The sequence below is a fragment of the Micropterus salmoides genome, unplaced genomic scaffold, assembly GCF_014851395.1.
Source record: "Micropterus salmoides isolate LMB-PRFRI ecotype aquatic unplaced genomic scaffold, ASM1485139v1 Ms_hic_scaffold_3, whole genome shotgun sequence".
In the NCBI taxonomy this organism is placed as follows: Eukaryota; Metazoa; Chordata; class Actinopteri; order Centrarchiformes; family Centrarchidae; genus Micropterus; species Micropterus salmoides.
The window spans coordinates 10907117-10934987 of NW_024042261.1; the positions used below are offsets into that span (position 1 = coordinate 10907117).

Genomic DNA, 27871 nt, shown 5'->3' on the forward strand with positions numbered 1-27871 from the left:
CAGTATATTATCCAGTGACTTACCCTTCAACTTAGCTCAACAATGAAACATCAGAAAAAGTCAGCTTAGTGCAGGCACAGTAACATATGTGGTGATAACCTTTAAACTTAGAGGATATCTGGATAGGATAGTCATGACCACCACTCTGAGCTCCTGGGCTTTACAGATAAAACCACAAACATCGTGAAACAGTTTTGTTGAGGGGATTCTACACACCTGTAGGATCTTCCAGTCTGCTGCCACCACCTGCAAATTATATGTGCTCATTTGTGTGTGGCATGAAGGAGAGGATGGCGATGGGAGTGATCCATGGCAGTAATACGCTCATAAGCGTCTACACTGCCGGAATCTTACAAGAAGAAGAAGAAGAGTGATCCATGCATCATTCAGCCAGATCCACACACAGCTGTGGTAAATCTCTCCACCTACACTTCCTGGGAAATGTTGGAAAGCACAAAGGAAATGTGCCAAGCAAGGGAAAGCCAACAAAAGAGCCTCACACAGTATTACGCTCTCAGTGTGATTTCATACAAACCAGTTAAGAGACGGGGGATGTGAAAGACTTGGTTCTCACATGTTCTGGTGAGTGCATGGATGGACACTGAGCATCATGAAGCAGACTGCAGGGTGTGTTGTTGACTAGAGTGCCACCTCAGCAGTGGGGGTTGCCGCGTAAAACTGTCACATATGGTACTCAGAGAGCCTGAGACCAGATTTCTGCACTGAGCTGCTTTCGAGGCTCTTGGCTTGAAAAGAGAAAATATGGTGTTGTGGCTACCATGCCAGTATGTGAAAATAATGTGTGCTCTCCGGTCTCAGCCATTCATGACAAACTGCAATGAGCAAGCTTGGCACAAAGCAGAGTCCATCCATTAGCAGGCTGTTGAACACAGAGCTGATGGTGCAAGCTAAAAAGGTAGGGAGATTAGACCCTTGCATTTCGTTTTTTTCAAGTAATTGCTTAAGCTATATATCAGATGCTATAGCCTTTTAACTTTATAGCAGCAGTGTGTTCAATTACTTGGCTACATTTATGAAAAAATCTCTCTAAAATAACGAATAACTCTCTATAATGTTGGCAGAAATAGGGCTTTCTTGACGAAAGGCAGCACCCCTGCAGTGCAATAACAGACGTGACGCAGAGAAATATGGAAAACCTTTTTATATCGGCTACAGTCTCTGGTCTATACCAAAGACTTCGTACTTTCGGCTCCACGAACTTCCCACTGTTCTCCTCAACATACATATTTAAAAGTTAAATCGGCGTGTTTTTAAGGTTGCTAAGTGTAGCTTTGCTGCTACAAGCGCAATAACTTGCGTTATGAAACACCTCGCCTAACTCACAGCAATTACGACATTTTATTTTCAATAGGCTATCCTACAAGCAATTTCGTGCTACTTAAAGCAGAAGCAAATTCAAGTATTCGTGTGTGATAATTGGTGTAGGTTAACCGTTTACTGGTTGTTTTCGCGACGGAATTTTGCATTTATGTAATTTCAACACCCGACGTTACGCTGTTTTGGCCCCGGCGTAGTCGTAACCAGTCAGTTCACCGCCCCAGACTCATGCTGCACGAAACACACAACATGGGATTCCACGTGCAGGGGTTGACTTGTTTATATAAAACGACGGACAGCGCTCTACACCAATGACCACCCGCCATTCCATCTCCGTCACGTTCTCCATGGAAACCCGTAGCTTCCAGCCAATTGTGAAAACTAAGGGCGGAGTCTGAATTGAGGTCGCGAGCCGTGCTCGCTGATTCGCTGGTGGGCCAGAGCCGGAGAGGAACTGCTGGCTACTGTGTCAACCTGTCTAAGTCCCGTCTCCCATTGAGGAACACTGGATGTTTTAACTGAATGTTTTATTCACTGGTCGGTTCTGCTTTTACTTCACACTAAGGACGTCCGGAGAAGCGATTTTTATTACGGCAGCACAGGTTAGTTTCCTTAATTTTCACCTTTTAGTTGTAAGAAAGAATAACTAGCACAAAAAATAAGTTGCATAACAAATCCGATGTGCGCATGCGCAACAATTCAGATTGCTCTACTTATTCTAATTTAATATCCTAAAAAAGCCGGTCCGATGTCTTCTGTTTCTTCGTAAAGAAGGGGGAAAGTCTGGTTTTATGAAATAGTCCATCCGCTGCTACGCGGCTGCTGTTTTGATTTGGGGTTTCAACGATATTGTTACTTTTACATAACTGTGTCAGTGTACCGTGCAGTGGATTGCAGGTCAACGTGTGTGTGGATTTTGAATAGCAGGTCAATGGGAGTTAGATGGGGGGAGGGATGTTTGTTAACCTTTACAAACACGTTTAAATCGTATTTTCTTTAATTTAGCCTTTGTTTAGTGTAAGCTTGTCTATGTATAAACATAATAATAACAAAATAAACCTTTAAAATGAGTTGTCAGCCAGTTTTCAGTGTCAGTTGATAGGACTCCGAAAGCATTGGCAACATTGAATTGCCTTATTTTCACATAAATTACCTGAGAAAACGGGTCTCTTTCAATATATTGGGTAGATTCATGTCAAATGTAAATGGGCAGACGTTGTTTAAAAATAAATAGATTAGAATTCTAGTTTACTGTACTATTCAAGGCCCTTATAAAAGGTCTACTGTCTATACACCACTTTGTCCCTGCCACACTATGAATATTAGGTCAACATGATAATCATATTCAATATGGTCAGCTTATTGATGTTAGACCTTTATTAGATAACCACAGGTAGAGTAGGTCTTCACATACTACAAAACTAATTATTCATTAACTAAACCAGAACTTGTACAGTACCTTTGCAGAGACCCTGTCCTTTTCAAACAACACTGACCTGTTTTGCCCCGTGGTCAAGTAGATTGTGTAAATGACTAGCAAGAGTTTGTGTCCCATGTTCAGCCCTTTAAATTCTGTCTTTAACTATGCTCACGTCTTCTCTGCCTCACATTTCATTAAAGAATGCACTTCAAAAATAGTGCGGTTGGATAGAAGTGAAAGCATGTGGTTTTATGAAACAAGGCTTCCACTGATTTGTGCTGCACTATCCACATCCATGTGACTGGAGCAGCGTTGTATAATGCCTGAGATCTGTGCTAGTGTGTTGGGTCTATTAATTCTCTGGCTGAAACAGGCTGAACTGGAAACGGAGGGAGTTCTGTTTCATGATGTCGCGCTTCTCTGCTATGTTATGAGAGCTACATGCATGTGTGCGTGCATCTCAAGTGTTTCCAACATTCGGGGAGGAAGTTGTAATTCAGAAATTGTTCAGATTTGCTTAAGGTGATTGGGATTTTGATTGATAACTGTCACAGGCAAAACCAATGTCATGGCAGTTGTGTAGTACAGAGTGTTTAATATTTTCATTTGTTTTACAACTATGAGAGTGCTCTTTATACTACAAACCCTGGTATATTTTGTGTTTGGCAACCATTACATAGTTTAACCTAGTTTTAAAATGTCTTGTAGCATTTATTGTAGGCTGTTTAAGCTCTTAATACCCGCTGCATACTGTTTCCAGCAAACTGACTGTGTAGTAATAAATAACTTGCTGGCTTATACATTATTAACAGTCTAATTTTATGATTTTGTGTCATGAGCTTTAACATGCTACTCTTGTAGTTTTGATCTTTTTCCCCCCTCAGCAAAATGAAACAATTCACCTATGGTTCTGTATCCCAACCTGAGATCAACCCTAACTTCCCCATGATTGGCTGACATCATTCTAACTTGCTGTCACTCCTTGCTCTCTCCTGATTGGTCATTTGCAGCAGCCAATTAAAAATCCCCTCTGCGGCTTGGCTACTGCCTCATTCTAACTGGGAGTGGGTCATTTCCTAAGTTGGCAGTGGATGTGTGGGTGGATGGAAAGTCTGCTAGATTTTTGTAGACCTTTAAAACATGAAAAATCTTCTCTCTGAAACTTTGAGGAGTTATGTAAAACTGCTTATATAAAGAGTGAAGAATAGACAAGCTGTTGAATTTGTTCGCTTACATAAATAGCAGCAACCTGATCTTGGATAGCAGGAAAACGGTGAAATATTTAGTTTTAGTACCTGTTGCCAGTATTTCCTATTATGGCTTTAGCAGACATAAATAACTCCAACTACTGCTGTTCTCCTGTTGGGTGTGGGAGGAGGAGGAGGAGGAGGAGGAGGCGGCTGCAGAGCTGATGAAAGCTGTTGCTCTTGTAGTTTTTATCTTGTTTCTTTTCGAGAACAAAAATGATTTTTACACCCCTGATTGTTTCAAGTGAAGCAAATGAAATTCAGCCTGTTTTCACAATGTGGCTGCTTGAATTAACTTGTGCTATTACTGAAATGATGATACGATACTAGGTAAATGTTGTCTCAGGGACTGTGGTCTTTTTTATATTTTTAGTCAATTCAGGGACACAGTACTATGTTACATAATGCTACATTCATTTGATTTGGGCTTAAGTGAACATGGACGATGCATCAACACATCTGTTTGTCACTTGTTTTTTGTAGGATCCATATCTTTGGCATTAATGATAATTCTGTTATTTGTGATGGAGACTAGTTGTCAGCTTTTTCTCCTACTTGTTTATTAGTTACTTTATGAAGGGTCATGCCATTGGGAGGAGAGGAGACATCGTGAATATTAGAAATTATTTCAAAGCATTTTGTCTGTCTAATATCTGAATCCGTACTGACGGTTCATGCAAGGTGAAGGGTTTTGTTTGTGATGTGTTTTCATCTTGGAGGACTCACCTTTCATGTGAAAAAGCTCTTTTGAAAAATTGAACTGGATCACACTGGTCTGGGGTTTAAGTCCACCCGTAAAGGGCAAACAACGGCCTATTTACTGTGCAGACCTTTTGAAGGATGGATGGCTGCAGCCTTATTGTGTGTGTGTGTGTGTGTGTGTGTGTGTGTGTGTGTACGCAACACAATCACTTTATCTGTGCTGCTTTGCCCTTTTCTTTATCATTGACTTTTAAAAAACACTGGCTGATCAGATCAAAAGGGCCGCCGTGGCGGTTTCAGGAGGTTGAGTGGGTCGTCCTTTAATTCCAGGGTTGGTGGTTGTGGTGTGTGTGTGTGTGTGTGTGTGTGTGTACGCTTTTTCCTTTAAGGTAGAAATGCACTAAATGCAGTCCATTTACCAAAGTACTGTACTGCGGTATTTTTGATGAATGCCTTCTTCTAATCCTCATTGATTGCTTCTTATTTTAGGACTGTTTCTTAACTATTGATCTAATATCTATAAAAGTGCGCTGTGCTGTAAAAGGTTAATTTGAGTGATTTCACCTGTGTTTTATTTTCCTCTAGTCTGCATCCCCACTGCTGAGGCATCAACTCCATTTACATCCCAGTGCCATGCACTTAATGGCATTACCTTATGGAAGGTAACTTAATCGCCCATCTTTCGCCCTTTGGCCCATCCCATGTCTGAGGACAGTGATCCAAAGCACTACCTGTACTCAGCCCTGGACGGGCGCGAACGGAACCTTGGAAGGGTCGGTTTTCAGGTGGAAGAAGAGGAGCGCTCTCACTGCGGCTCCATTAGCCAACTTCTCGGCATGGCCACTTACAACAAGGGTTGTGACGGGCGGGATGGGGTCGAACTGGAAGGAGAGTTAGGATTGGCCTCCGAGGGGAGCGACAGCGGCCACGAGCACCCGGCCTCGCCGCGGTCCCCGCACGACGACAGGAAGCGGCCGCGCCAACCCTTACACGAGGATGTTGAGATGGGTGGCAGCGGCTCGAGTGGGAGCGGGACAGAATCCCACGGTAACGAGTCGCACGGCAATGAGTCCCATGGCAATGAATCTGTGGGCAGCTCAAATGGCAATGGCAAGGACTCCGCTCTCATGGAGTCTTCAGGGAGCAACAAGAGGTGAGGGCTTTTGTATAGGATTGCATTAGATTGTAGGTATACTTCCATATTTATTTGTACTTTATGCTGCATAAACATTGCCAGAGTTGACCTGTGCAAACCCTGCTGTACAATGCTTAGTTATTGAGAAATTCTTTCTTTCTTGATGACTAATCAGTTCAGGACTTAAACACATAATTGAGGAACTTCAAACACAATGGCACATATTTTGAATTTCAAAAGGAAGACATGGACCACCATTCAGTTTGAAGGCTTCAAACTCTTTGTGCTGCTTGATTAAAATGGAGTGACCGAATGCTTTTATAAAATGTTTGGCTTATACTACTAAGCCCTTTTCCTCCTTAGCTCTCAGATGTGTCTGACACACACATGACGGGCTTGTCTGCTGCTCAGTGGATATTTTCAGATTTTAGAACTTGTGAGTTATTGTCTGGCTTTGTATTCTCCTGTTGTCTTTAGCTATTGTGATCAGTGGAGTCATTTTTAGATGTTCTGACTCAATGAACTCACTGGGCATGACCCCCTGTGATAAGCCCTCCATTAGCTGACAACTGTATTCTGCTTCCCTTCACTCTGTCCTCTGGTCTCCTTTTACAGAGGCTGATTTTGATTGGATGTTGTATAGTATCCTCCTTCGCTGCCTCAGTGGAACATCCACTTTGTCCGATTTGTTTGTGATTTATTGCTCCCATTAGACCTACAGTTCAAATGTATGCTATGTTAACCTTTAAATGAGAGGCTTCAAACGATTTATAAGCAGGATTTCATTAGGTACTTGTGTGTGACATTCTGAGTACATATGAGACATAACATATGAAACAATACAAGAAACATAGCAAAACACACATCACAATGGGAAGCAGGGCAGCAAATGGGGTTCCGTGCTCTGATTTGTGTCTGTTTAGGGGTTCTTTATGTGAAAAGGTTTGAGAACCACTGCTATCTAACACCAAGTCCTTGACTTACTTAAGATGTTTAGTCTTAGCTTTTGTTTTGGCGCTCCAACAAAGCTCTGTTTTGTCGTCTTTCTGTGCATCTTCAAAAACAAGAGTTGTTGTTGTGGTTACAGCTCAAACTCTCACAGCCCGTCGCCGCCAAGCAGCTCCAACGCCTTCAGTCTGGTGAGCTCTGAGCAGGACAACCCTTCAACCAGCGGCTGCAGGTATACATCTTCCCTCTTACCTTTCATAATTTGGTTTAAATGAAGATGTATAGCTTACAATTTGTGACACTTGAAAATTTGACAGAAAAAACTGAGACAGTACAAGATTATATATTTATTACACCTATCTATAAAATGTGTTGGCAGTGGGAGTTCTTACTTGCATGCAACAGTAGAAAGTTCTCAAAGTCAGACCCACAGAAAATCAATGCCCTCATGCCCCTTTATATACTAGTAGCTACTTCCGTCTGTTCTGCTCTTTATGCTGGAAAGCTGTGCTTCTCAGAGTGTGACAGCACTGGTGAGACCTCGTCATTTTGACACACGTGTATTTGTCTCATGCTCTCCCTGCAGCAGTGAACAGTCAGCCAAAGCTAAGACACAGAAGGAGCTCTTCAAGACCCTTAAGGAGCTGAAAATGCACTTGCCGTCGGAAAAGAGGAGCAAGGGCAAGTCCAGCACGGTCAACACGCTTAAATATGCACTGCGGTGTGTCAAACAAGTGAAAGGTGGGACCTGCTTCTTTTATTCACATCTTAGTTATTGTACATCAGCGATGTTGACGAATTTGGGCCAATCTGGGGCATAGATTCTGAATCGAATTCTCCAATTTGCTTAGAGAAGTGCCTCCTTCACTGACCTCATACTGTGTGTGAAATGATGTGCGCATTGACCCATATTCTCTTTGTTTTGCAGCCAATGAGGAATACTACCAGATGCTGATGGTTAATGACAGTCAGCCACCAGGGTTTGATGTGTCCTCCTACACCATTGAGGAAATCAACAGCATCACCTCTGAATACACCCTCAAAAACACTGTAAGTACCTCTGATCGTCACCTCGCAATGACAAACGAACATCCTGAAAGTCTACGACCGTATACGCATATACATGACAACATATATTTGTTTCTAGATAGAATATGGGAATGGTGGGAGTTATCTGAAATAAAATAAATAAATATTGTTTATTCATAATTTTAAGAAGTCACATCTCAAATCCTGATATCAGCAGATGATGAGAGAAGGAGCAAAGTGTTCAATCTCTGACTATTTTATCTAATCTAATCTCTTGTTTTATTAGAATACTCATACTCAACAGCAGTTCCATAAAAACATCTTGAAAAGAAATAACTGATTTGTCAACATTTTTTCAAACCTCTTTTACCGGCAGGATATATTTGCTGTAGCTGTCTCGCTCATCACGGGGAAGATTGTTTATATCTCAGACCAGGCGGCGTCCATCTTGAACTGCAAGCGGGAGGTGTTTAACAATGCCAAGTTTGTGGAGTTCCTGACGCCTCAGGATGTCAGCGTGTTCTACAGCTTTACCACGCCCTATCGCCTGCCCTCATGGAGCATGTGCACCGGAGCAGGTACCAGCTGTCTCCGAACTGACATCTTAATGTGAAAATGTTTCTTAAATTCAGCCGTTTTTATGTAACTTAAAAAAATCGGAAATCGTCATTACCAGATTTTCAAATTGTGTCCCGCTGAAATAAAGAAATATTTATTTTAACTGGGCCAACATGGGACTGGACGTGGACAGTAGATGTAAATCACCCACAAAGGGCACGTGGAAAACCCACATGAAGCACGACACACACCACCTATTTCTTTCACATGACCCAGCCCCACACACACATGCTCGTACACACAACACATATTTCATTAACATGCCTAATCACACATTAACGAATACGCGCTTACTCACGCACACCTGCCACATACTTGTATGTTAGTGCACTCAGTGGCTCTGAGTTACAGGTTTATTAGGTACACCTGCATACATCTAAAGCAAAGCTGCAAAAGTTCTGCAGTTAATCCGACTTGTTTGAGGCTTAAAATCTTCAATTATTGTTGACACTGTGTCTTAGAGGTGTTGACTCATATCGGTGGTAAATTTGTTACTGTATTTTCACATAACTGTCAACAGTGGGTTGGAATATAAATGACGAACAGATGGGTTGTTTGGAAGTAGTCAACCTGATGCATTTGGTGATGTATTCATCCCACCTTCTCCTTGTGTTATTCAGAGTCGTCTCCCACGGAGTGCATGCAGGAGAAATCCTTCTTTTGCCGCATCAGGTGAGTGACAGTGGCCGGCATCTTCTCTAATCCATAGTTTCCTGTTCAAAACAGGCTCTGAGTCAGCACAGGGCTGGTGAGCATGAGAGAGGAGGACTAAGAGGAGGGAGGAAGTCAGCAGCTGTGAGCTTTTGGAACTCTACCTAGGCTAATTAACTCTTCATAAAAAACAAACATTTACAGTTTACCCTAAGTGCAGCGTCTGTGTGCGAGATCCATTACTGATTATTTACTTGGACTACCTCAAAATGTATGGTTTCAGCTGTAAAGGAGATCATCATACCTATAAAAGTCCATACTTACTAACCTGCTACTTCACCCCAATTCACTGTTACATGTTAAATATTAGGATAGGCATAATTATGTAATGAATCATCATTCTTTTAAACAATGGTACAAAATCAAATTGAAATGGATTTTGAAGGCCTTTTTAGTTTCTACTCCAATACTATAAAACAGTATTATAATGGTGTGTGTTTGTTTGTATTGCAGTGGTGGTAAGGAACGTGAAGGGGATCTCCAGTACTATCCTTTCCGTATGACTCCTTACCTGATGAAAGTCCAGGATTCTGAGCTGGGTGAGGACCAGTTCTGCTGCCTCCTGCTGGCTGAGAGGGTGCACTCTGGGTACGAAGGTAAGGCCTGTGCCCACATTCACTCGCTTTCAAGTGCGTTTTTAGTGTTCATTTTACTACATTTCCTCCCTGAATCATGTAACGCACATTCCATAATATGAAAAGCTTTCATAGTTCCTGCTCCTTAACATTTGGGCTGTCCATAGACAACGGTAATAATAATAAATAATAAACGGTTTATTTTCCCCCTATCTGGGTGTATATGGATAGTACCAACATAAAATAAAGCAATTGGCAAAAAGTGTGTCACCGTACATTTTAGTGATCACCATTTGCTCATTTTTCTTATTGAGCAATTCATTTGTACGTCTCTCCACAGCACCCAGAATTCCTCCTGACAAACGTATCTTCACCACCACGCACACACCCAACTGTGTGTTTCAGGATGTGGATGAGAGGTGAGTTTATTTTGGTGGCAGAAAGTGGAGGATCTGAGGTTCCGGAGATGTTGTAGAACCACGGCAGGACTTTTGAGTAGATGTGGGGTTTTTTTAACTGTCTTTAACACATTGTTGTTGTTTCTACATCAGGGCTGTTCCCCTCTTGGGTTACCTCCCTCAGGACCTGATCGGGACCCCCGTGCTACTCAATCTGCACCCAAGTGACCGACCCCTACTGCTTGGTGTGCATCGCAAAAGTAAGAACCGCTTTAAAACACTTGATTTAATTACCCAATCGACACAGTATAAGAGCTGAAACTTTATTTTTGCATCCCCAGTTTATACTTGAGTCCAGATTTTAGTAGCCACACCCATTATTTACCAGTTAAAAGATGCTTTGACAAAAGTTCTGTGACTACATCAGGTTTTAATAAATGTCCACCAGCTAAGAAGAAATGGAATAATTATGCATTAAAACGGGTGCATTAAAACCCTTCATGTTGCTCAGTTTTCTGTCTCTCACACACACTCCACGTTCTGTTGCCAACAGTTCTGCAATATGCTGGTCAGCCGTTCGATCACTCCTCGACCCGTTTCTGTACAAGAAACGGCGAGTACATCACCATCGACACCAGTTGGTCCAGCTTTGTCAACCCGTGGAGCCGCAAGGTCTCCTTTGTCATTGGCAGGCATAAAGTCCGCATGTGAGTATACCCAATGTGTTGTTTTAGTTAAAGGTACTATGTGAAACAGTTTACTATATTAAACACTTTGAATTGCCAATGTGTGAATAGAATGTAGCGGAATGAAAAATTAGAACTTCCCGGACCATCTCGTTTGCCCGTAACAGCCTGTGGACTGACGTCTATGCAAAGGACAATCCAAATGATGTGGTGTTAGTGCGCTCTCCCAAGTGCCTTGCCTCTCTTCAGCTCCCCTACAGTGCAAACTGTGCAAAACTAGAAAACGTTAGCTTAGATATGGAGTACACTTATGTCAACAAATGGCCGGCCTCCACCAATGACAGCGGGGTGCGAGCACGAGCAACATGAAGCTGTCTGCAGTTCACTTAACAGCAACCGGTGTCATAAAGAAGTAGGACTTTTTAGTCCTTTTAACTTTTTAAGGTTTTTGTATCATCAGTAGTGGTATGTTATATTTCACACAGAGCATGCTAGATGACAGTGGTGTGTGTGTGTGTGTTTTTCAGGGGTCCTGTGAATGAAGATGTTTTTGCAGCACCTGCTTTCCATGGAGGGAAGATCATGGACTCGGACATACAAGAAATTAGTGAACAGATCCATAGGCTGCTACTCCAAGTACGTACACACGCACACACTAGACCCCTGCTTAAATACACACGTTCATACATGCATTTGTCAGTTTCTGTAACAACCTTTTCTCTCTTCAGCCGATCCACAACATGGGCTCCAGCGGTTATGGTAGCCATGGCAGCAATGGTTCCCACGAGCAGCAAGTGAGCATCTGCTCGTCCAGTGAGAGCAATGGGAACGCCACGACGGGGAAGACGGTGGAGGAGACAGGCAAGGCCAAGCCTCCCAGGACGTTCCAGGAGATTTGTAAAGGGGTCCACATGCTGAAGAACCAGGACTCCCAGGTCTGCCTGCGCTCCCCTCCCCCATCACCATTGCCATCCAAGTCTGAGCAGAAGAAGCCCACTGACAGTGAGTTCAGTTTAATATTTCCAAACAGGCTTCCATTCTATTGTTGCTTTGGCTCAAAGTTAATTACAGGGACCACATTTAATCTACGCAAGGGGGCCTTTCAGGGATGCAACTATTCATAAACACACAGATACACATGTGTAAATAAAATGTGAGCTACAACATTGGTAGAAAATCGTGTTTTTCATGCACAATTCCCTCAAGGACTATAACAAACTCTCTTAAAATTGTCACCTGACTTTAAGACAGCATCAGAAAGTCTAAAAACGTGGACCCCAAAAACATTTCAAAGAAAGATAGATCTGTGTGCTGTCATTTCTTTCTTTAAAAATTTATTAATAATAAATTATTTTAAGTGTATCAGGTTCATAAAACAAAACAACAACAAAAACTGCTGTACATTATCACAAGAAACCGATTTAATTGATATGTGTTCAGCTCGATCTGCCTGCCTGTGTTTTGACATGTTCTCATCCCTTCCTCTTCAGCAGCAGCAGGTCAGAGGAGTCCTGCAGTGCGCCAGAAGGACTCTGTGCCCCCCCATCAGGTCAGAGACAGTACTGCAGCCAGCATTGAGGACTTTGCCTGCAAAAACCACACTGTCCACTCCTACCAGCAGATTAGCTGCCTTGACAGTGTCATCAGGTAAGGGTTGGTGTTTGTGTTCATGAACGATGTTGGCTAAAAGATCACATGTGTGAAGCGTGCACTGTCTGATTAAATCAGTGTCTGTTTCTCAGGTACCTGGAGAGTTGTAAATACCCATCACAGTGAAGAGGAAGTACCAGTTCTCCTCCAACACCACCTCCTCCAACTCAGATGAGGACAAGAAGGGCTCAGAGGATGACATGCAAGTGCCTGAAGATACAAACCCAGGCATGTACACATCATGCATCTCTGCACATATACACACATGTGTCACACACCATCTGATATCAGATCCACTCTCTTAATACGGAGTCCAAATTCTGCCAAGAACCACTTAAACAACATGTGTTGCTCATTCGCATTGTTGCCTGCATTTACTTTGGTTCACCAGCTTTACTGATAGGAATTAGACTGTAGTCATCTATGGCTTGGAGCTAACAGAAGATTTCTCTCTCCCCATCCAGACTCTTTGATGCTAGATGCCCAACCAGGCCTGTCAAACATGAAAGCACCAAAGAAGCCTCCATCTGGGGCAGCTGCGGTGGTGGGAAGCCCCCTGGCACCCCTCACCCTGCCCAGCAAGGCTGAGAGTGTGGTATCCATCACCTCACAGTGCAGCTACAGTAGCACCATCGTGCACGTGGGAGACAAGAAGCCTCAGCCAGAGTCTGGTGAGTGTCTGTGTCCGTTCTTTCATAGAAGTGATGTTGAACATACCCGGAATAGCATATTATTGAGTGTATTCGTTCAGGTTGACTGACGCTTATGGCACCGATTCATTGTACAGAGATTATCGAGGACGTGGCAGAGAGCCCTGCACCCCTAGCTCTGCCTCTCAGCGTGGTGTCTCCGCCCAGCCAGGAGAAGGAAGCCTACAAGCGGTTGGGACTGACCAAACAGGTGCTGGCCGCACACACCCAGAAAGAAGAGCAGGCCTTCCTCACCCGCTGCCGAGAGCTCCGCAACGCCAGGACCTTCCAGAAGGACTATTCCACACATCTGCTCAAGCAGAGGGGTCCAGCCACCACTGAAGGTACACGGCGTTTAATAGTAACCACATGAGGCTTAAATGGTTATGTTTATTTTGATTTTGCTTTTATTTGACTATTATCTTTTAGAAAAAAATCTTAGATCAAAGTAAGTCTTTTTGAGGTTGTTTTCACTGTGTATTCTCAAAGCTTGAATTAGTCTTACTAACAATATTAAAGGTGACCACATTATGCAGCGTAACTGTAATGATTGAAATGAAGTATAGAGAGCAGCTTCTCAGCTTTGTGGGAGGTAAAGTTGCTACATATTTAGTGATCATTTAAAACTGCCATATCTGAGAAACGGCCCTCTGACTTCTCCATGTATCATCTCAGGATCATCTAGACCACGAGGTGCAGCCAAACAGGGCACCACCAGGCCCGAAACTACTGCCAAGAAGGGCATCCGCAACCGGAAGTCCAAGAAACCACGGATGAAGCATCCTGATTCGTCAGATAGCGCTGTATCGAACCGCAAACCCCGGCCCCCTCTCCAGGGTCTCAACCAAACCTCATGGTCCCCTTCAGAAGCATCCCAGTCCGCTTTTAATGTCTCCTACCCAGCCATGGTGCCTGCCTACCCACTCTACCCCCCAGCACCTGCTGCCCCAGCTCAGGTCCCCCACACTGACCCATCCCTTTCTGCAGGCTTTGGAGAGGGGCAAAGCACCCAAGCCCCTCCTACTGCCACTCCATTTCCTGCACCAATTGTTACACCTGTGGTGGCTCTGGTGCTACCCAATTATATCTTCCCCCAAATAGGACAGTTAGGACAGCTGGGGGCTGCTCCTAGACCAGCGTTTTTCCCTGAGCAGACCCAAACGCAGCCGACATACACTACTCAGCAGCCCTTTCAGCCCCCACAGCCGGCCTACAACATTCAAACACAACCCCCCTACACCAGCCAACCGCCATTCCCGTTGCAGACTGCCTTTAACCCGCAGCAGCCGTTCCAAACAACTCACACCCCCTATGCTACCCAGCAACCTTTCCAGGCCCCCCAGACGGCATTTACCCCCCAGCAGCCATTTCAAACTGCTCAGACGCCCTTCGCCACCCAGCAACCTTTCACGACCCCGCAGACTGCCTACACTACCCAGCAGCCCTTCGCTGCCCAGCCTTCTTTCCCAGTGCAGACTCAATTTGTGGCTCAAGCTCCATATTCAGCTCAGGCCTTCCCTTACAGTCTAGCCTCCGAGCCCTCTAAAGCCTTGGCTGTGGAGCCCCGAGAGGGGGCGGCATCGCGTTCCTCCACCCCAGCTTCTGGAGCGAGGGAGCCCGCCACGTCACCGCCGCTGTTTGAGTCGCGGTGCAGCTCCCCCCTGCAGCTCAATCTGCTGAGCATGGAGGATGGACAGCGCTCAGTGGAACGGCAGGACAGCACAGCACTCCCTGCTGGAGGCCAGGGCAACAGTACAGCCGGAGCAGCAGGGGAAAAGAACGGAGGCGCGGCCCAGTCTGAAAACCACCAGCAGGTGAGAAACCCAATGAGCCGATTGATAGACAGTATGACAGTAACTTTGATTCACCATCAGGCTTCAGTCACTCATTCCACTTCCACATAAAGCCTGTCACAGCACGCCACTGAAATTCGTGGGTTTATCTCTGATGGTTTGCTGCCTTGTGTTTCAGGTGGAGTCTCCAGTAGATGGGGCTCACAGCGATGGTAACTCCTCATCCTGCGACTTGCTGGACATCCTGCTGCAGGAGCAAGAGGACTCCCACTCTGGCACTGGATCAGCCACCTCTGGATCCATGGGCTCAGGATCGGGCTCTGGATTGGGCTCCGGATTGGGCTCAGGCTGTCGTACATCAGCTAGTGGAGCTTCTGGCAGCAGAACAGGTCAGTAGAGGAACACCCAGGCTTGATGAGCATATCTGACCGCTGAGTAAACGCAACTTTTATTTATTTTACTTTGTCATATTACTAGTCTCTGATAGGTTGGTATAAATATTCAACATTTCCTAAAAAGTCATGTGTTAATGTCTATTTTCCACTGCTTTCCTGTCTCTCTAAAATTGTGTATAGGGAGCAGCAACACCAGCAAATACTTTGGCAGCATTGACTCCCTGGAACACGACCCCAAAGCCAAAGCCAAGACAAGAGGCGAAGAAGGCTCTGAAGGCAGCCAGTCACAAACCAAGCTCTCAACCCAAGCAGATGGAGAGCATTTCAGCAAATACGTTCTCCAGGAGCCCATCTGGCTGCTGATGGCCAATGCTGACGACAAGGTCATGATGACCTATCAGATGCCTGCCAGGTAAGTCACTGACTGCGATTAGGTTTTAATTTAGAGGGACTTTCAAACAAAGGCCAATTATGCAACAAAAGATTAAAAAAATGATGAACATCAATCAGTCAGTTAATTTTTCCATTAGAGGCCCTTCTGTAATATGTGTTTCCCGGCACCACAGGGACATTCAGAAGGTTCTGCGAGAAGACAAAGAGAGGCTGAGACAGATGCAGAAGAGCCAGCCTCACTTCTCCTCAGACCAGCGACGAGAGCTCGTGGAGGAATACCCCTGGATGAGGAGGGGAGGCCTGCCTGCTGCGATCAATGTGAAGGTCAGGACCACACCCTTGTTGTTGTTTGCCTGAAAAATCTGTGCATGCATTCCACATTAAGTCCATCACTGCTCCCACCTATTCTTACATTTTTCTTCTGCTTTGTTGAAATCCAGGATACATGTTTGTTGACATGAGTTTGAGTAGATCAATACCACTACCATACTACTTCGTTAGGCGGGCTGCTAGGTGGGAGAGCTAGTGTAGTTGTTTCTTAAGCTAAGCTAACCAGCTGCCAGCGGCAAGCTTCAGGGATTCTGTGTCCCATGATGTTTCTGAGAAGAACAGCTGAAACAGTATGAAAGTAGTCATATTTAAATATATTTAATATCTGCTTTGTGTACGTGTTTAGGAGTGTGTATACTGCGAGGATGCAGCAGCAGACCCCATCGAGGAGGACATGCCAGACATGGACATGGGCGAGCTGGGTGAAGAGTTTAGGCAAGAGAGCCAGAACGCTCCGACCCAATCAGAGGAACCTCAGTCTCAACCAGACGTTGGCTCCTGAACACACACACTGCCAGCAGGGGGACACACTCGACCAGCCATGGACCCTCATGATGCGCACACACAGACACACACATACACAATGTGGATGTGAGACAAACACACACAACATGAACTCAAGCAGAACTCTGTGTTGCCATTGTGGTGAAATATGAGGATGTGCGTCCGTGTGTTGTGTAGAGGAAAACTGCTGAAGTGCAGTTCTTATTGTGCCCATACAGGGGGCAGTAACGCTCTGAGGGTCTTTGTATGCATGACCCTCAGATAGTACTTTTGCCAGCTCACACACACTTTCTCTCTCTAAAATGACCTGGACCCTGCCTGTGTTGTTGGTAACCTTCAGATTTTTTGTTTTTTATTTAATTGTTTCCCATTTTTGTCAGTCAACAGAGCTTCACAGCAACATGAGCACTTATTCTAAAAAAAGACTAAATTAATAGTATTAAAATATATTTGTTTAAAAAAAAAAAAATATATATATATATATATATATATATATATACTTTGGCAAAAATAATTGTCATTCAACAGTTTTAAAATGTCATTAACAAAGAGCCCAGTATTGCTGTGTAAATACTCTGCTACCAGACATTATGTTTGTGTTGTCCTTGTTTTGCCACATGGTCCCATTGAAGCCACAGGATCCCCCTTGTTTTCCCACGAGGAACTATGTAGAATGGTTTTAGTCCTCAATGGATGATGTAGTCAGGGTCCAAGGGCAGGAACTCCCACTTTTGTATCATGGATGAGTTTTTACCCCACTACTTTTCTCAGACCTGAGAATTTGCAATATCCAGGCACAGCAGTGGTAGAACCTGACTCAACAGCCAACACAGTGACATCTAGGCTGAACTTTCCAGTGACAATCTGATACATAGTGCAAGCTGTCCATTTATCTAAGTATCTTATTTATTTTCTACCAGATAATGTATCTAGAATAGTTTTCTTTTTTTTTTTTAAAGCTAAAGCCAAATCCATTCAGCTTAAGGACAGTATTTATACAGTACAAATAACAGTTGACAGGTGTTGACAATTAACTTCACGGGATATTTAAAGCCACTTTACTCTTAAAACTAGAGCCTTGAAGTGCTGTATGCCTCTGCCGACCTTTAAACAGCACAGGTGCTATGAAGAAGTGGGCATCATCACAGATTAAGAAGCTGTTGAAATATTTTTTCTTATAGAAAAAAAATCAACATCAGAACATTGATGCATGAAAAGCAGAGGTAAAGAGGATGGTTGTTTTCTTTTTTAAGAGAACGATGTATCCGTGTACTGAAATTGTTGAGTAATTTTCTTTTTCTGTCAATATGGTGCAGTTCTTCTACAAAATGTAATTTTTAGATCAAAACAGTGCTATTTAGGAATTTTTACATTATGCAAAACGACATTGTCTCCTTTTTCAGAGACATTTATTTTCTCATTTTGTCACAGATTTTTCCAGCTTAAAAAATAGGAACACACACTTAATGAACTGCTTTACCACACCGAGGACCTTTTTTCTCTTTTTTTCCTCTGATTTTTCTTTTTTTTTTTCTTTTACAATACTGGCAAATTTTAAGCACCAGGCGGACGAGGGAAGGACTCTAAACCCTAGGGCTTTGCAGATGTGTGTGCAGCAGTACAGATCCTTTCAAAGGGTAGCATGATATCGTGCTTTCAACAGAGGTCAATACTGAGCACTTAAATATAGATTGTAGTTGGAAGACAGCATTACAATTGTAGCATATAAGGGGACCATGTTGCCTCAGTTATGTAGGAACCTGGGTTACGCAGGAAATGGTGCATACAATACATGCATGCATCAGCAACCGTGGAAGCCCCTTGTTATCTAACATGTAGTGTTGAGGAAACTGTGATCCACATTGGCCCCCTGTAGTCGAGGTAAACAGTACTACAGAGAAACTGTTGGGGCTTGTGAATGTAAGAGACTGGACCAAGAGCATCTCAGTGGCTTAGTTTGTTTTCATGATTCTTTTTTTTTTTTTATTGTTACTGTTTTTTTCTTGTGTGTTTTGTAGTATTTGTTTGACGAATGTGGACACTTTTGAGTGTCATTGGGGATGGACCCTACCTCTAATAAATCCCAGGTCATGTTACTGTACACAGGACATTACATGTGTGTGCATGTGGGCAAAGCACAATGGACAGAGCGGTCAGATACTCGAGTGATTCCTGTGAGTGATGGGTTTGTACTGCGAGTCTCTGCCTTAGATTGGCATAGGGTTTGTTGACTCCTTCTGAATGCACAGAGAGGACAGGCACCTGTCACCACCTTTAGCAACCACAATCTATCTCTGTCTTTTGTCTCTTTTCTGTGCAAAATATCTCGAAGGGGGCCTCCAACGCCCACCTGTGTGTAAACCATTAAGAATGCGTGAATGGAAACTAAAATATGTGGAAATAAGCTGTTGAGATGTTGGGAGTAAGAGTGATGCTGCCTTGCATACAGGGAATCCATTTTTAAATGAATTGCACACTGGTGGGTGGTCGGAAGCACTCTGATCTATAAATTCATACACACGGTACTGGCACATGATGCTATGTACAGTCATGTAAATGTGTTTAATTGCCATTGTATGAGTCTGTGGTATGCTAAACTAGCACAGTCCTGTGCATTTTTGTAGGTAAGATGTGTTGTTTGCAACATGGAGACAATGTTATAATAAAACTACAGAAATATCACCTGTTTGATTCAGATTACTTATTTTCTGGCTCCTTAACATATTATGGTCATACATTGTTGGCTTGAAGAAGAAAGACAAACGATAAACTTGAAAGTATAATATGGTCGCTGGTGCCTCTTTTTATGCATTTTATGTATACAGTTTTGGGTTTCATACATGCTGGTTAGCCTAATCAATGTATCTCTGGAATGAGTCAACCAAATACTTATTTAGAGGGTGCCCATAATTTCAGAAATGAAATGAGACCATTCTTTTGTAAGATAGTTCAAGGGATGTAAATTGTGTGGGAAGGTTTCTGATACCAGACAGATTGCTAACGTGTGGCTATTTATAAGACTGATGGATAGATACAGTTGACACAAGTTGACGTCTTTTGTCCAATCAACAGTCCTAAACCCAAAGATATTTAATTTACTAACATGTAAGACCAAGAAAAAACGCATTTCATACATTTGAGAACCTGGAATCATCAAATCTTTCGCATTTGTGCTTGAAATATAAGAAACAATCACACAAAATAAAATTAAGATTATTATTTTTATCAGGATTTCACTAATACATTCATCATCACAGCTCAAGCAATGACAACACATCATTTAACATAATTACTAGACTTCCATTGGAATGCTCACCCAACTTTTCCGCACATTTCTCCATGTGTATTGGGTAAATATGAGAGGGTTGGTAAAGGCAAATCAGCTTGTGATATACTTTATAATGCAGTGTAGTGATGGGAGGCCTCCAGTCCAGTAATTTATCAAAGAGTGCCAGAAAGCCATGAATCCATGGGAAGAGCTCTAAAACCTTTTTCTTGGATGCAATTAAAGCGGTTTCCAGACTCGAGACAATAGACTTTTTTTTAATGAGTTATTTTCTCAAACTTGTCAAAGCTCCTCCAGAGTCACAAAAGATATGTTTTCACATGCCTGGTCGTAGGGTACGCACCAGTTGGTGGAGGTTCCCTTTAAATTATTTAACTGAATGAATATCATTCTAGACATGTCATTCCAAAGCTTGTTTTCGTGTGACAAGATAAGAAGTCAAATGAAACTGCTGCGTGTGCTCAAGTGCATTGCGTCCTGGATACAGCACACATAAGCATGCTGCTCCTCCACTATAGGAAGCAATTGTTCTCTCACAGTCAAAGACAGTTGAGAAGCGCCCAAGGATGGCAGGGTCCCCCCGGGGATCTGTTACAGCGCCATATGCTCGCCTCCGCCGTTGAATTGCTCTCACGCCAACTGTTGCGCTGCACAGACCTTTAACCTCAGAATTCAGATGCATAGTCACAAACTCAGAGGTCAGATTTTTTTTGGGGGGGGGGGGTGACGTTAATTTAATTTGGCTGAGGGTCCTTAAAGTCAACATCCACACCCATTCACCCACCTGCTTCCTTTCATATACCCAAACATACACACCATGGGGTTTCAAATTACACAGCGGTCCAAAATTACAAGGACTGGTGTGTCTGAAGACTGAGCATTTGTTTATGGACATTGTATAGGCCTCCTGTAATTTAATTTACTCTGTATGAAACAGGGTTTGAGTGAAATCTACCAAACCAAAGTAACTGTTCCAGAAAAAGACAGCAGTCCCAGGGATGTTAAACTAGGAACTGCTGGTGATTTGGTGAGAGAAACACTGATGAGACCATATCATTTCAATCAGCGATGCATCCAAGATCACTATATAAATGTGTATGTGTGCGTGTAATGTGTAGTGGTGGATCTGGGCCAGTTGAAATATTTATACATTTGGCCTAGGATTTAAAATTTTAACATTTAACACAGTTGTTGTTTGGTTGAGATAGTAACGTAGGACTTGTCACGCATAAAGTCATTTTTTTTTACATTTAGGTAGGCTACTATTTTAAGGTTTATGTTACTTTATACTTTCACTCTTTATTATTTATTTTATTATTGTGTTATGGTATTTTTGTACAAGTAAGCACATCGTGAGCCCATGTACAACCCTGAGTCGAATTCCTCGTATATATACGCATACCTGGCAATAAAGCGGATTCTGATTCTGATGCAGAAAGGAATGTGGCTCGTTCCACTAATAGGCTGCATTTACTACAGATAGATAGGGTAGATAGAAAATAGGCTATAGGCTATATATAGCCTATATGGTCTGTAATATTTTGGGAAATAGGCCTAAAAGCTACAGCTTGCAGACGTTTAGTTTAGCAGAATGTCACATTATTAAGTAATAGTTGTGTTGGTATGTGGCTTTCATTACCATTGGACAGAGCCAGGCTAGCTGTTTCCCCGTTTCCAGGCTTTGTGCAAAGCTAAGCTAACCAGCTGTTGGCTATAGCCATTTCTGTAACAGATACAAGGGGGCATTTTGATCTTCTCATTTAACTCTCAACAAGATAGCGAATAAGATATTTTCCCAAAATGTCTAACTAGTACTTTCATATTTTATAAACAAACATTTGCTAACAAATATAGGCTAGCATAGCCCATAATGTAGCTTAATTCATTTTGACCAACTGGGCTGCAACATTAAAATGCTATGTGCTAAATAATAAAGCAAACTTGAAGGGTTTATCAGTTTATTTATTATATCGTTTATTAAGGCATTCATGATTAATCATGGGCCAAAAATATAGACAACTTTTGAGTTGTGGCCTATGCTCCTTTGTAAGGAACCATTTGGAGGATGGTAGGCTACAGTTTTCTGATCAAAGTCTGCTTTGACTTTGGATTGTTTGCAGGACTTGTAGGTGAAGTTTTGTTTTTTACATTGAACTAGACGCTACTTTCATTTAAGAAAAGGATCGGAATACTGGTCTTATCTTCATCACTGGGTCTTAATTGTGTGTGTGTGTGTGTGTGTGTGTGTGTGTGTGTGTGTGTGCGCGCTTGTTAGTCCCTTTGAAGAATCTGAGCCTGCTTGTGTCCTTTGTAGTATCTTTTGACGCTCCTCTGTCAAATGGTCGCAGCTTTGATCACCGTGTCTCGTCCGCTCCATTTCAATGTGTCTCCTCCGACGTTCACACCCGGGTCCAGTTTGTGAACACCCTTCCTCCTCCTCCTCTGCTTGGGTTTGTTCATTATTCCTTCAAGAGGCGTCATCTGACAACAGACAGTAAAAAACGTGTAGCCTACTAGACTACTTGCCTACTACCAGAATATGTTTTGAAAAACGAGACAAAATGTTTTTATTCAGTGTTTCATTTCGTATGAGGAAGTGAGGGGTCATGTACTCTGCGTCTCTGTGGGTGGATGGCTGGTCCAGACAGGATCTAACGGCCCCTTGTTATAATGCTCATCGTGTCTGAGGTGCCAGTGATAGGCCTACTTGGAGAGGTGCGACTTTTTCACGTCCTCCTGGTGAGAAGACATGGACATTTAGCTTGTTGCGCCATTTTGTGAGAATTAGCAGAGAAAACCATGCTTTCAAACTTCAATCTCTTTAAAATAACATCAGTTAAAATAATTTTAAATTAAACAACAAATTAACATTCCCTGACCGTATTATATATTTTAAGAAAAAAATATTTTTTATCCTGGTTCCTGTTATATTGAGTCAAGTCAGACAACAGCATTCAACTTCAATTATTATTTTATTTAGCAAATTCAGACATTTTACTTGCATTTCTGAACATCATTACAAGATAAAGTAATCATTCTGAAGGAGGCTACTGGTCCAATAAACTACAGGTCTTTATGAAATACAATAGAAATATTTATATTAATCAGGAGCATTGCCAAACGTCTCAGTTTCTAAAAGAGCTTTTCTCCACATACAAATCCTATATACACAGAGTTACTGACACATGACAGTGTGAACTTGGAGTGTTCCTCATCTGTCCTTTGTTGGGTTATAAGTGAATGCTGAGAGGGAAGGTTTCATCTTTCTCCAGGTGTAAAGAAAAGTCACAACAGAGGACTTGCAGCCATGGGAGTCACTACTGAAAAGGAAAAGGAGAGTAGGCTACTTTCCGGAGGCCCCGAGCTGCAGGGGCCCTTGAGAGGAAAAGCCCCTCTAATGAGATAAAGGAAAACTGCACCCTTTAACACTCTGTTAGATGTTTTTCGGTGATATCCAAAGCACTTAAGGAGTGTTTTCCAGATGAAATGTTGTCCCATCAACTTGCACTGTCTATTTCTACTTCACTGAGTGGTTTCCCTCATCTCCCAGAATTCCAAGGAAGGGCTGAAGAGAAAAGCCACGGTCAAGGTTCCTCCACAAAATGCGACGCGATCTGCAGTTGTACTGCATTTTGGTCAACTGAGGCTGTTGTCAGTGGACAGATTTGTCTCTCTGTCTTAAAGAAACAAGTTGGATTAATGAACATCAATATGGGGAATTCAGAAAAAAATTCCATGCATGTGGCCAGTTATCTGCAGGAGCAGATGAGTCCAGAAATGAAAGGTACGTCACTAAAAGTGGTTATTTTCAATGTGTAGTAGGGTGGAATTTTTCCTTCCGGTAAGAGGCCCAATGTCACATCTTAAAATAAACCCCCAAACCCTTCAACATATCCCAACTGCATCCCATCCAAAGCCTAGACCCCTACCAGGGTCTCCACATAGACCGATTGTAGGTCATGGTGGGCATGCTTAGGGCATCCCTGATCTCCAAGCCCTCAGTGGAGCTCTGGTTGTGCTCGCTGTCGGTCTCGTCCAGGTCGGAGCACAGGTCCTCGCTGGACGTGGTGGAGGGTGCCGGGGAGAGGGCCGAGGATGAGCCGCTGGATAGACTCCTTCCTCCAGGTGAAGCCAGAGTGGCACAGACCGCCTCGCCACCTCCGTGCCAAGTGCTGCTGTTACTCCCTGAAGTGTCAGTGATTAGATCCATCAGCGCGTCCTGGAGGTGGTCCTCGTTCAGGGGCATACACTCCAGGAGATGGTTGAGGAGCTCCGCTGCCACCGTTGCGTCTATCCCAGGACAGTTGGACACAAACATGTGGACCTCGTGCATGCACTGGATGTAGCCGGCCGCAAACCTCTCACTGGCTTCTTGGTTGAGTGTGTCTGTTTCTGTGGGAGGAGAGAGAAAGACTATGAAATGACTGTACCTTACTGGTGTGAGACATTTGCCGCTATTTCCTGGTTATCCAGCCGAGAACGCAGAATAATCAGATTAAACCTACTGATAAAATACCACAAAATCAGTGGTTGCCAACATTTTTGTGATCTCTTAATTCAAAGAAATGTCTACTTGCGACCCCCTACCTTATCAGTTCTATATGCTTACCAGTTGTGACCAGTTCACCCAGGGTGATTTTTAGTTAATACGTTTTAGAGTCCCGAAGAATAAAAGAAGCAAAAGCTCCAAAGATTAGAGGAAACTGTGAAATAAAACATGACTTTGTGCAGCAGAAATAGTTTTTTCCCTGTTAAGCATCTCTTGACTTCTGAATTTTTTCTTGTGACCTCTTGTGGAGGTCCTGACCCATAGTTTAGGGAACCATTGCCCTGCATTTGGGTTAGGAACACTGTAACATTCCCCAATGTCAAATGTTTAGACTGAATTTCCCTGAACTGCTAAGTAAGCCTGGGTGTAATTAAAGTGTAAATTGAGCAGAGTTGTGTAGACCTTGGGTTCGGTTCTTCAGTATGTCCTCCACCTTTTTCACCGTCATCTCCAGCACCTCTGCGTTTTCCATCTTGGCATGAAGCTGTGGAAGCAACCAGTAGAGCTCCATCAGAACCCAAATCTACTTCTGTATCACAGGGACAGGTGAGGTGCACTATGCGCGCGCCGTACTCACGTCTGTATCTGCCAGCAAAGTCCGCAGCTCCTGCAAACTCTCGTTGATGCGAGCTCGCCTTTTCTTCTCCACCAGAGGTTTCCTAGTCTGCAGGAACACAAAGATCACATTTCATTCAGTGACCCAAACTTACCGCTTCTCGCTCTCTGTGGTTAACTGACAGATTCACTAGGTTTCCTCTTGAGCTAAATATTCTTGGCACAAAACTCAGTTTGCAGCGACGCAGTCACCGGCGTGACAACTGAGTCCAGAGAGTGCCTGCTATCCCCTCGGCAGTCCCGCTGTACCTTTCTGTCCGCTTTCTGAATCCCGTAGCCGGACTCATCTTCTTCCATATCAAGTCCCGTGCTGCTGGGCCGAACCGAGGGGGCCATGTTGGTTGGATCGCCGCTTCTGTGGCTTCTCCTACTGCTGCTTTTCCTCCCGAGTCGTCAGCGAGGGGCAGCTGGCAAACGGAACCGGTTTCAGGGGAGGGGGAAAAAAACGACTAACTCGCAGGCGAGGCGAGGCGCCCTGTGTTTATTGTGCAATCCTAGTGAGACGTGCTGCTGGCGCTGAGTGGCTGTTGTTAGTATTTATAGGGGGTTATTAACATGTGAATAGGGGCCGAGCTGCTCTCGCTGGGGGACAACAGAGCGCACACGGTCGGAGCCAATGAGAGCCCACTCCCTTTGTCTCCGGTCGGCCCCGGTCTGCGCCGAGGAGCTGGTTGGGCTTTTAATCAGATAGTTTCTTGGGTTAAGGGACCGACCGCTCTGTTTTTTTCTTCCACTGTGGGTCCTAATCAACTGTGTGTAGGCCTATCTCCAATCACCTGAATCAATTTATTATCCTATGCAGCAGCAGGAGAGGCTGTTAGAGAGAAACCACATTTTACTTTTGAATCAAACTCTGTGATCTATAATATCTGTTAAACGTATCCTTGCAATTAGGCCTATTCCTTTATTCAAGACTGAGCTGTGATATAGATTCAACGTAAGCCTGGCCTATGGAAACTATGTATTATTCAAAAACAGTGCTTCCTATTTTATCTTAAGGCGCAATTTTCAGGCTACTTTTACGCATCAGAGCATCTCAGTGTTGCTACCAGAGAGAATCTGCTTGGTCTGTTTTCTGCCCTACCCATTCTTCTTTCTGCTGGCTTTTGTGCCTGAGCCTCAGCAGATTTACCCGGCTGTTTGGTGGATGTAACGCGATGCCTTCAGTTGGCAGCTGCTGCCGGCGGCCCCTCGACCCAAACTGAATCAGCCGGGGGAATTAAGGGCCCTTCTCCAAAGAAAGCGACAGGTGTTAGCCTGCGCCTCATTTGTTCTCCCCGTTGTTTGGTGACTTCTGATTTGTGTGAAACAGAATTCTCATGTTGCTTGCTTTGCTATGAGAGTCTATAATATCTGGTTGATTTTGTTAATAACGTCGTGCTACATAGTCATTCATTGTCATGTGTTGTATAAACATAAATTATGAAGCTATTATCATTTAACAACATTTGGGCTGTTGATATGTACATGATGCTTCTTGCGTTTGGATGTGCTGGTTTAGTCGTTTGCGCACAATTTCTAGCCTATTTGTTTATGTCTAATAAGAGTGCTCAGCTCTCCGCGCCCTCGTTATTCTACATGTATGGTATTGTCTTGCAAATATTCCTCACAATAGAGCAGTTCGAAAAAGGACCATGCAGGCATCTGTGCCAGGTAAATGCTGTTATGTGTTTTCAGGTGTTCTTTTACGCACAGTATTTCCACAACTTCGGATCATTCGCAGCGCCACAAAACTCTAGTGCCCCAAATGAAGGAAGAGTTTCAGACCTTTCAAGTAGAGGGGTTTTGGCACCTCGCCACCCACAGATCCCTGTTCCAGATCTTTAATGGTGTGGACTGTGGCGAGAGCAGCTGTCTCGGCTCGCTTTTGTTGGTGAGCTCCGCTAAGGGACCAGGAGCCTCCTACCCCCCTCCCCATCTCTTCAGACCAGCCGCCTGGCTCCATGTGGCGGCCAATCATAACGGCAATAATATCGGGAGAATGGGCCATATGCGCGTTTCTAAACCCAATGATGAATTACATCTTTGTTAAAACGTAAATGTGGAGATGGCTGAGATGCTATAAAGTCCTCCCAAACCCCTATTTCAAGCCTCACTGGGAATTCCTTATGAATGTTTTAATTTTGACAGAGGCCACCTATAATACAACCAGAATCATATAAGACTGTATACACAATCAGACCCGTAAGTTTTGAGATACCAGTCTTCTGTCACCACTCCAAATACAATGGGGGTGAATGGAATTTCCTTTGTGGTGCTGAAAGCATCACAAGATAACATTTGAAGAACTCAAAGACAGCATGGCCTGGATAGTCCACAGACCTCACCCTGACTAGCTTTCACTGGAACTGTAAACCAAGAAATTGTCACTATATGGAAATTGTCATAGTGGGAACAGCACAGCACAGGTGTTAAAATAACATTAATGATGGCTCTATTCCATTCAAGTGTCCTGATGAGCCATAATGGTGTGCAATTCAGCCATTGTTCCTTTTATCATTTATGCCTGTGCTTTTCCTAACATGTTGGAAAGTATTTACTGTAAAAACGACTTTGAGAACCACAAATGAAATTCCAGTCACCTCCAATGTATTGACTGAGCGTGTAAATACCTCATCACATAAAACAGATTGCACTACAGGTTGCCTTTAGTAAGAACATATGTTGCTTTGTGATTTAGGTGCACTGACCCTTTAATTAAAGTTGCAATTGTGGTCACTAGGGGGCAGGAAAAACTCCCAAACCCCTGACATATTATCAATGTGATGATGTAGTTGTAACTGATGTGTTAGCCAGTAAACAGACATTAAACAGCAACATCCATCTCGTGGCGGACATTTTGACATGTCGCAGTACAAAA

General features: G+C 43.4%; 2 protein-coding genes across 2 annotated transcripts; one reads left to right on the forward strand and one right to left on the reverse strand.

The window, feature by feature from the left end:
- The first annotated feature begins 1780 nt into the window (after positions 1 to 1780).
- On the forward strand, positions 1781 to 19243 carry LOC119883089 (period circadian protein homolog 2-like). The gene is given in 23 exon segments (XM_038693596.1): positions 1781 to 1940; positions 5293 to 5860; positions 6930 to 7022; positions 7377 to 7531; positions 7719 to 7840; positions 8196 to 8397; positions 9058 to 9109; positions 9602 to 9744; positions 10064 to 10142; positions 10275 to 10381; positions 10675 to 10828; positions 11335 to 11443; positions 11536 to 11809; positions 12298 to 12454; positions 12550 to 12566; positions 12569 to 12685; positions 12922 to 13128; positions 13245 to 13490; positions 13822 to 14960; positions 15118 to 15328; positions 15515 to 15746; positions 15901 to 16051; positions 16404 to 19243. Coding segments are annotated over 22 exon segments (4575 nt in total). The 5' UTR covers positions 1781 to 1940; positions 5293 to 5408; the 3' UTR covers positions 16560 to 19243.
- A 3557-nt stretch (positions 19244 to 22800) lies between these two features.
- her13 (hairy-related 13) lies at positions 22801 to 25647 on the reverse strand. The gene is made up of 4 exons (XM_038694263.1): positions 25261 to 25647; positions 24974 to 25060; positions 24799 to 24880; positions 22801 to 24239 (listed from the first exon to the last, which is right to left on the reverse strand). The coding sequence occupies exons 1-4, from the start codon at positions 25345 to 25347 to the stop codon at positions 23773 to 23775; spliced, it is 723 nt and encodes a 240-aa protein (XP_038550191.1). The 5' UTR covers positions 25348 to 25647; the 3' UTR covers positions 22801 to 23772.
- Positions 25648 to 27871: the final 2224 nt, after the last annotated feature.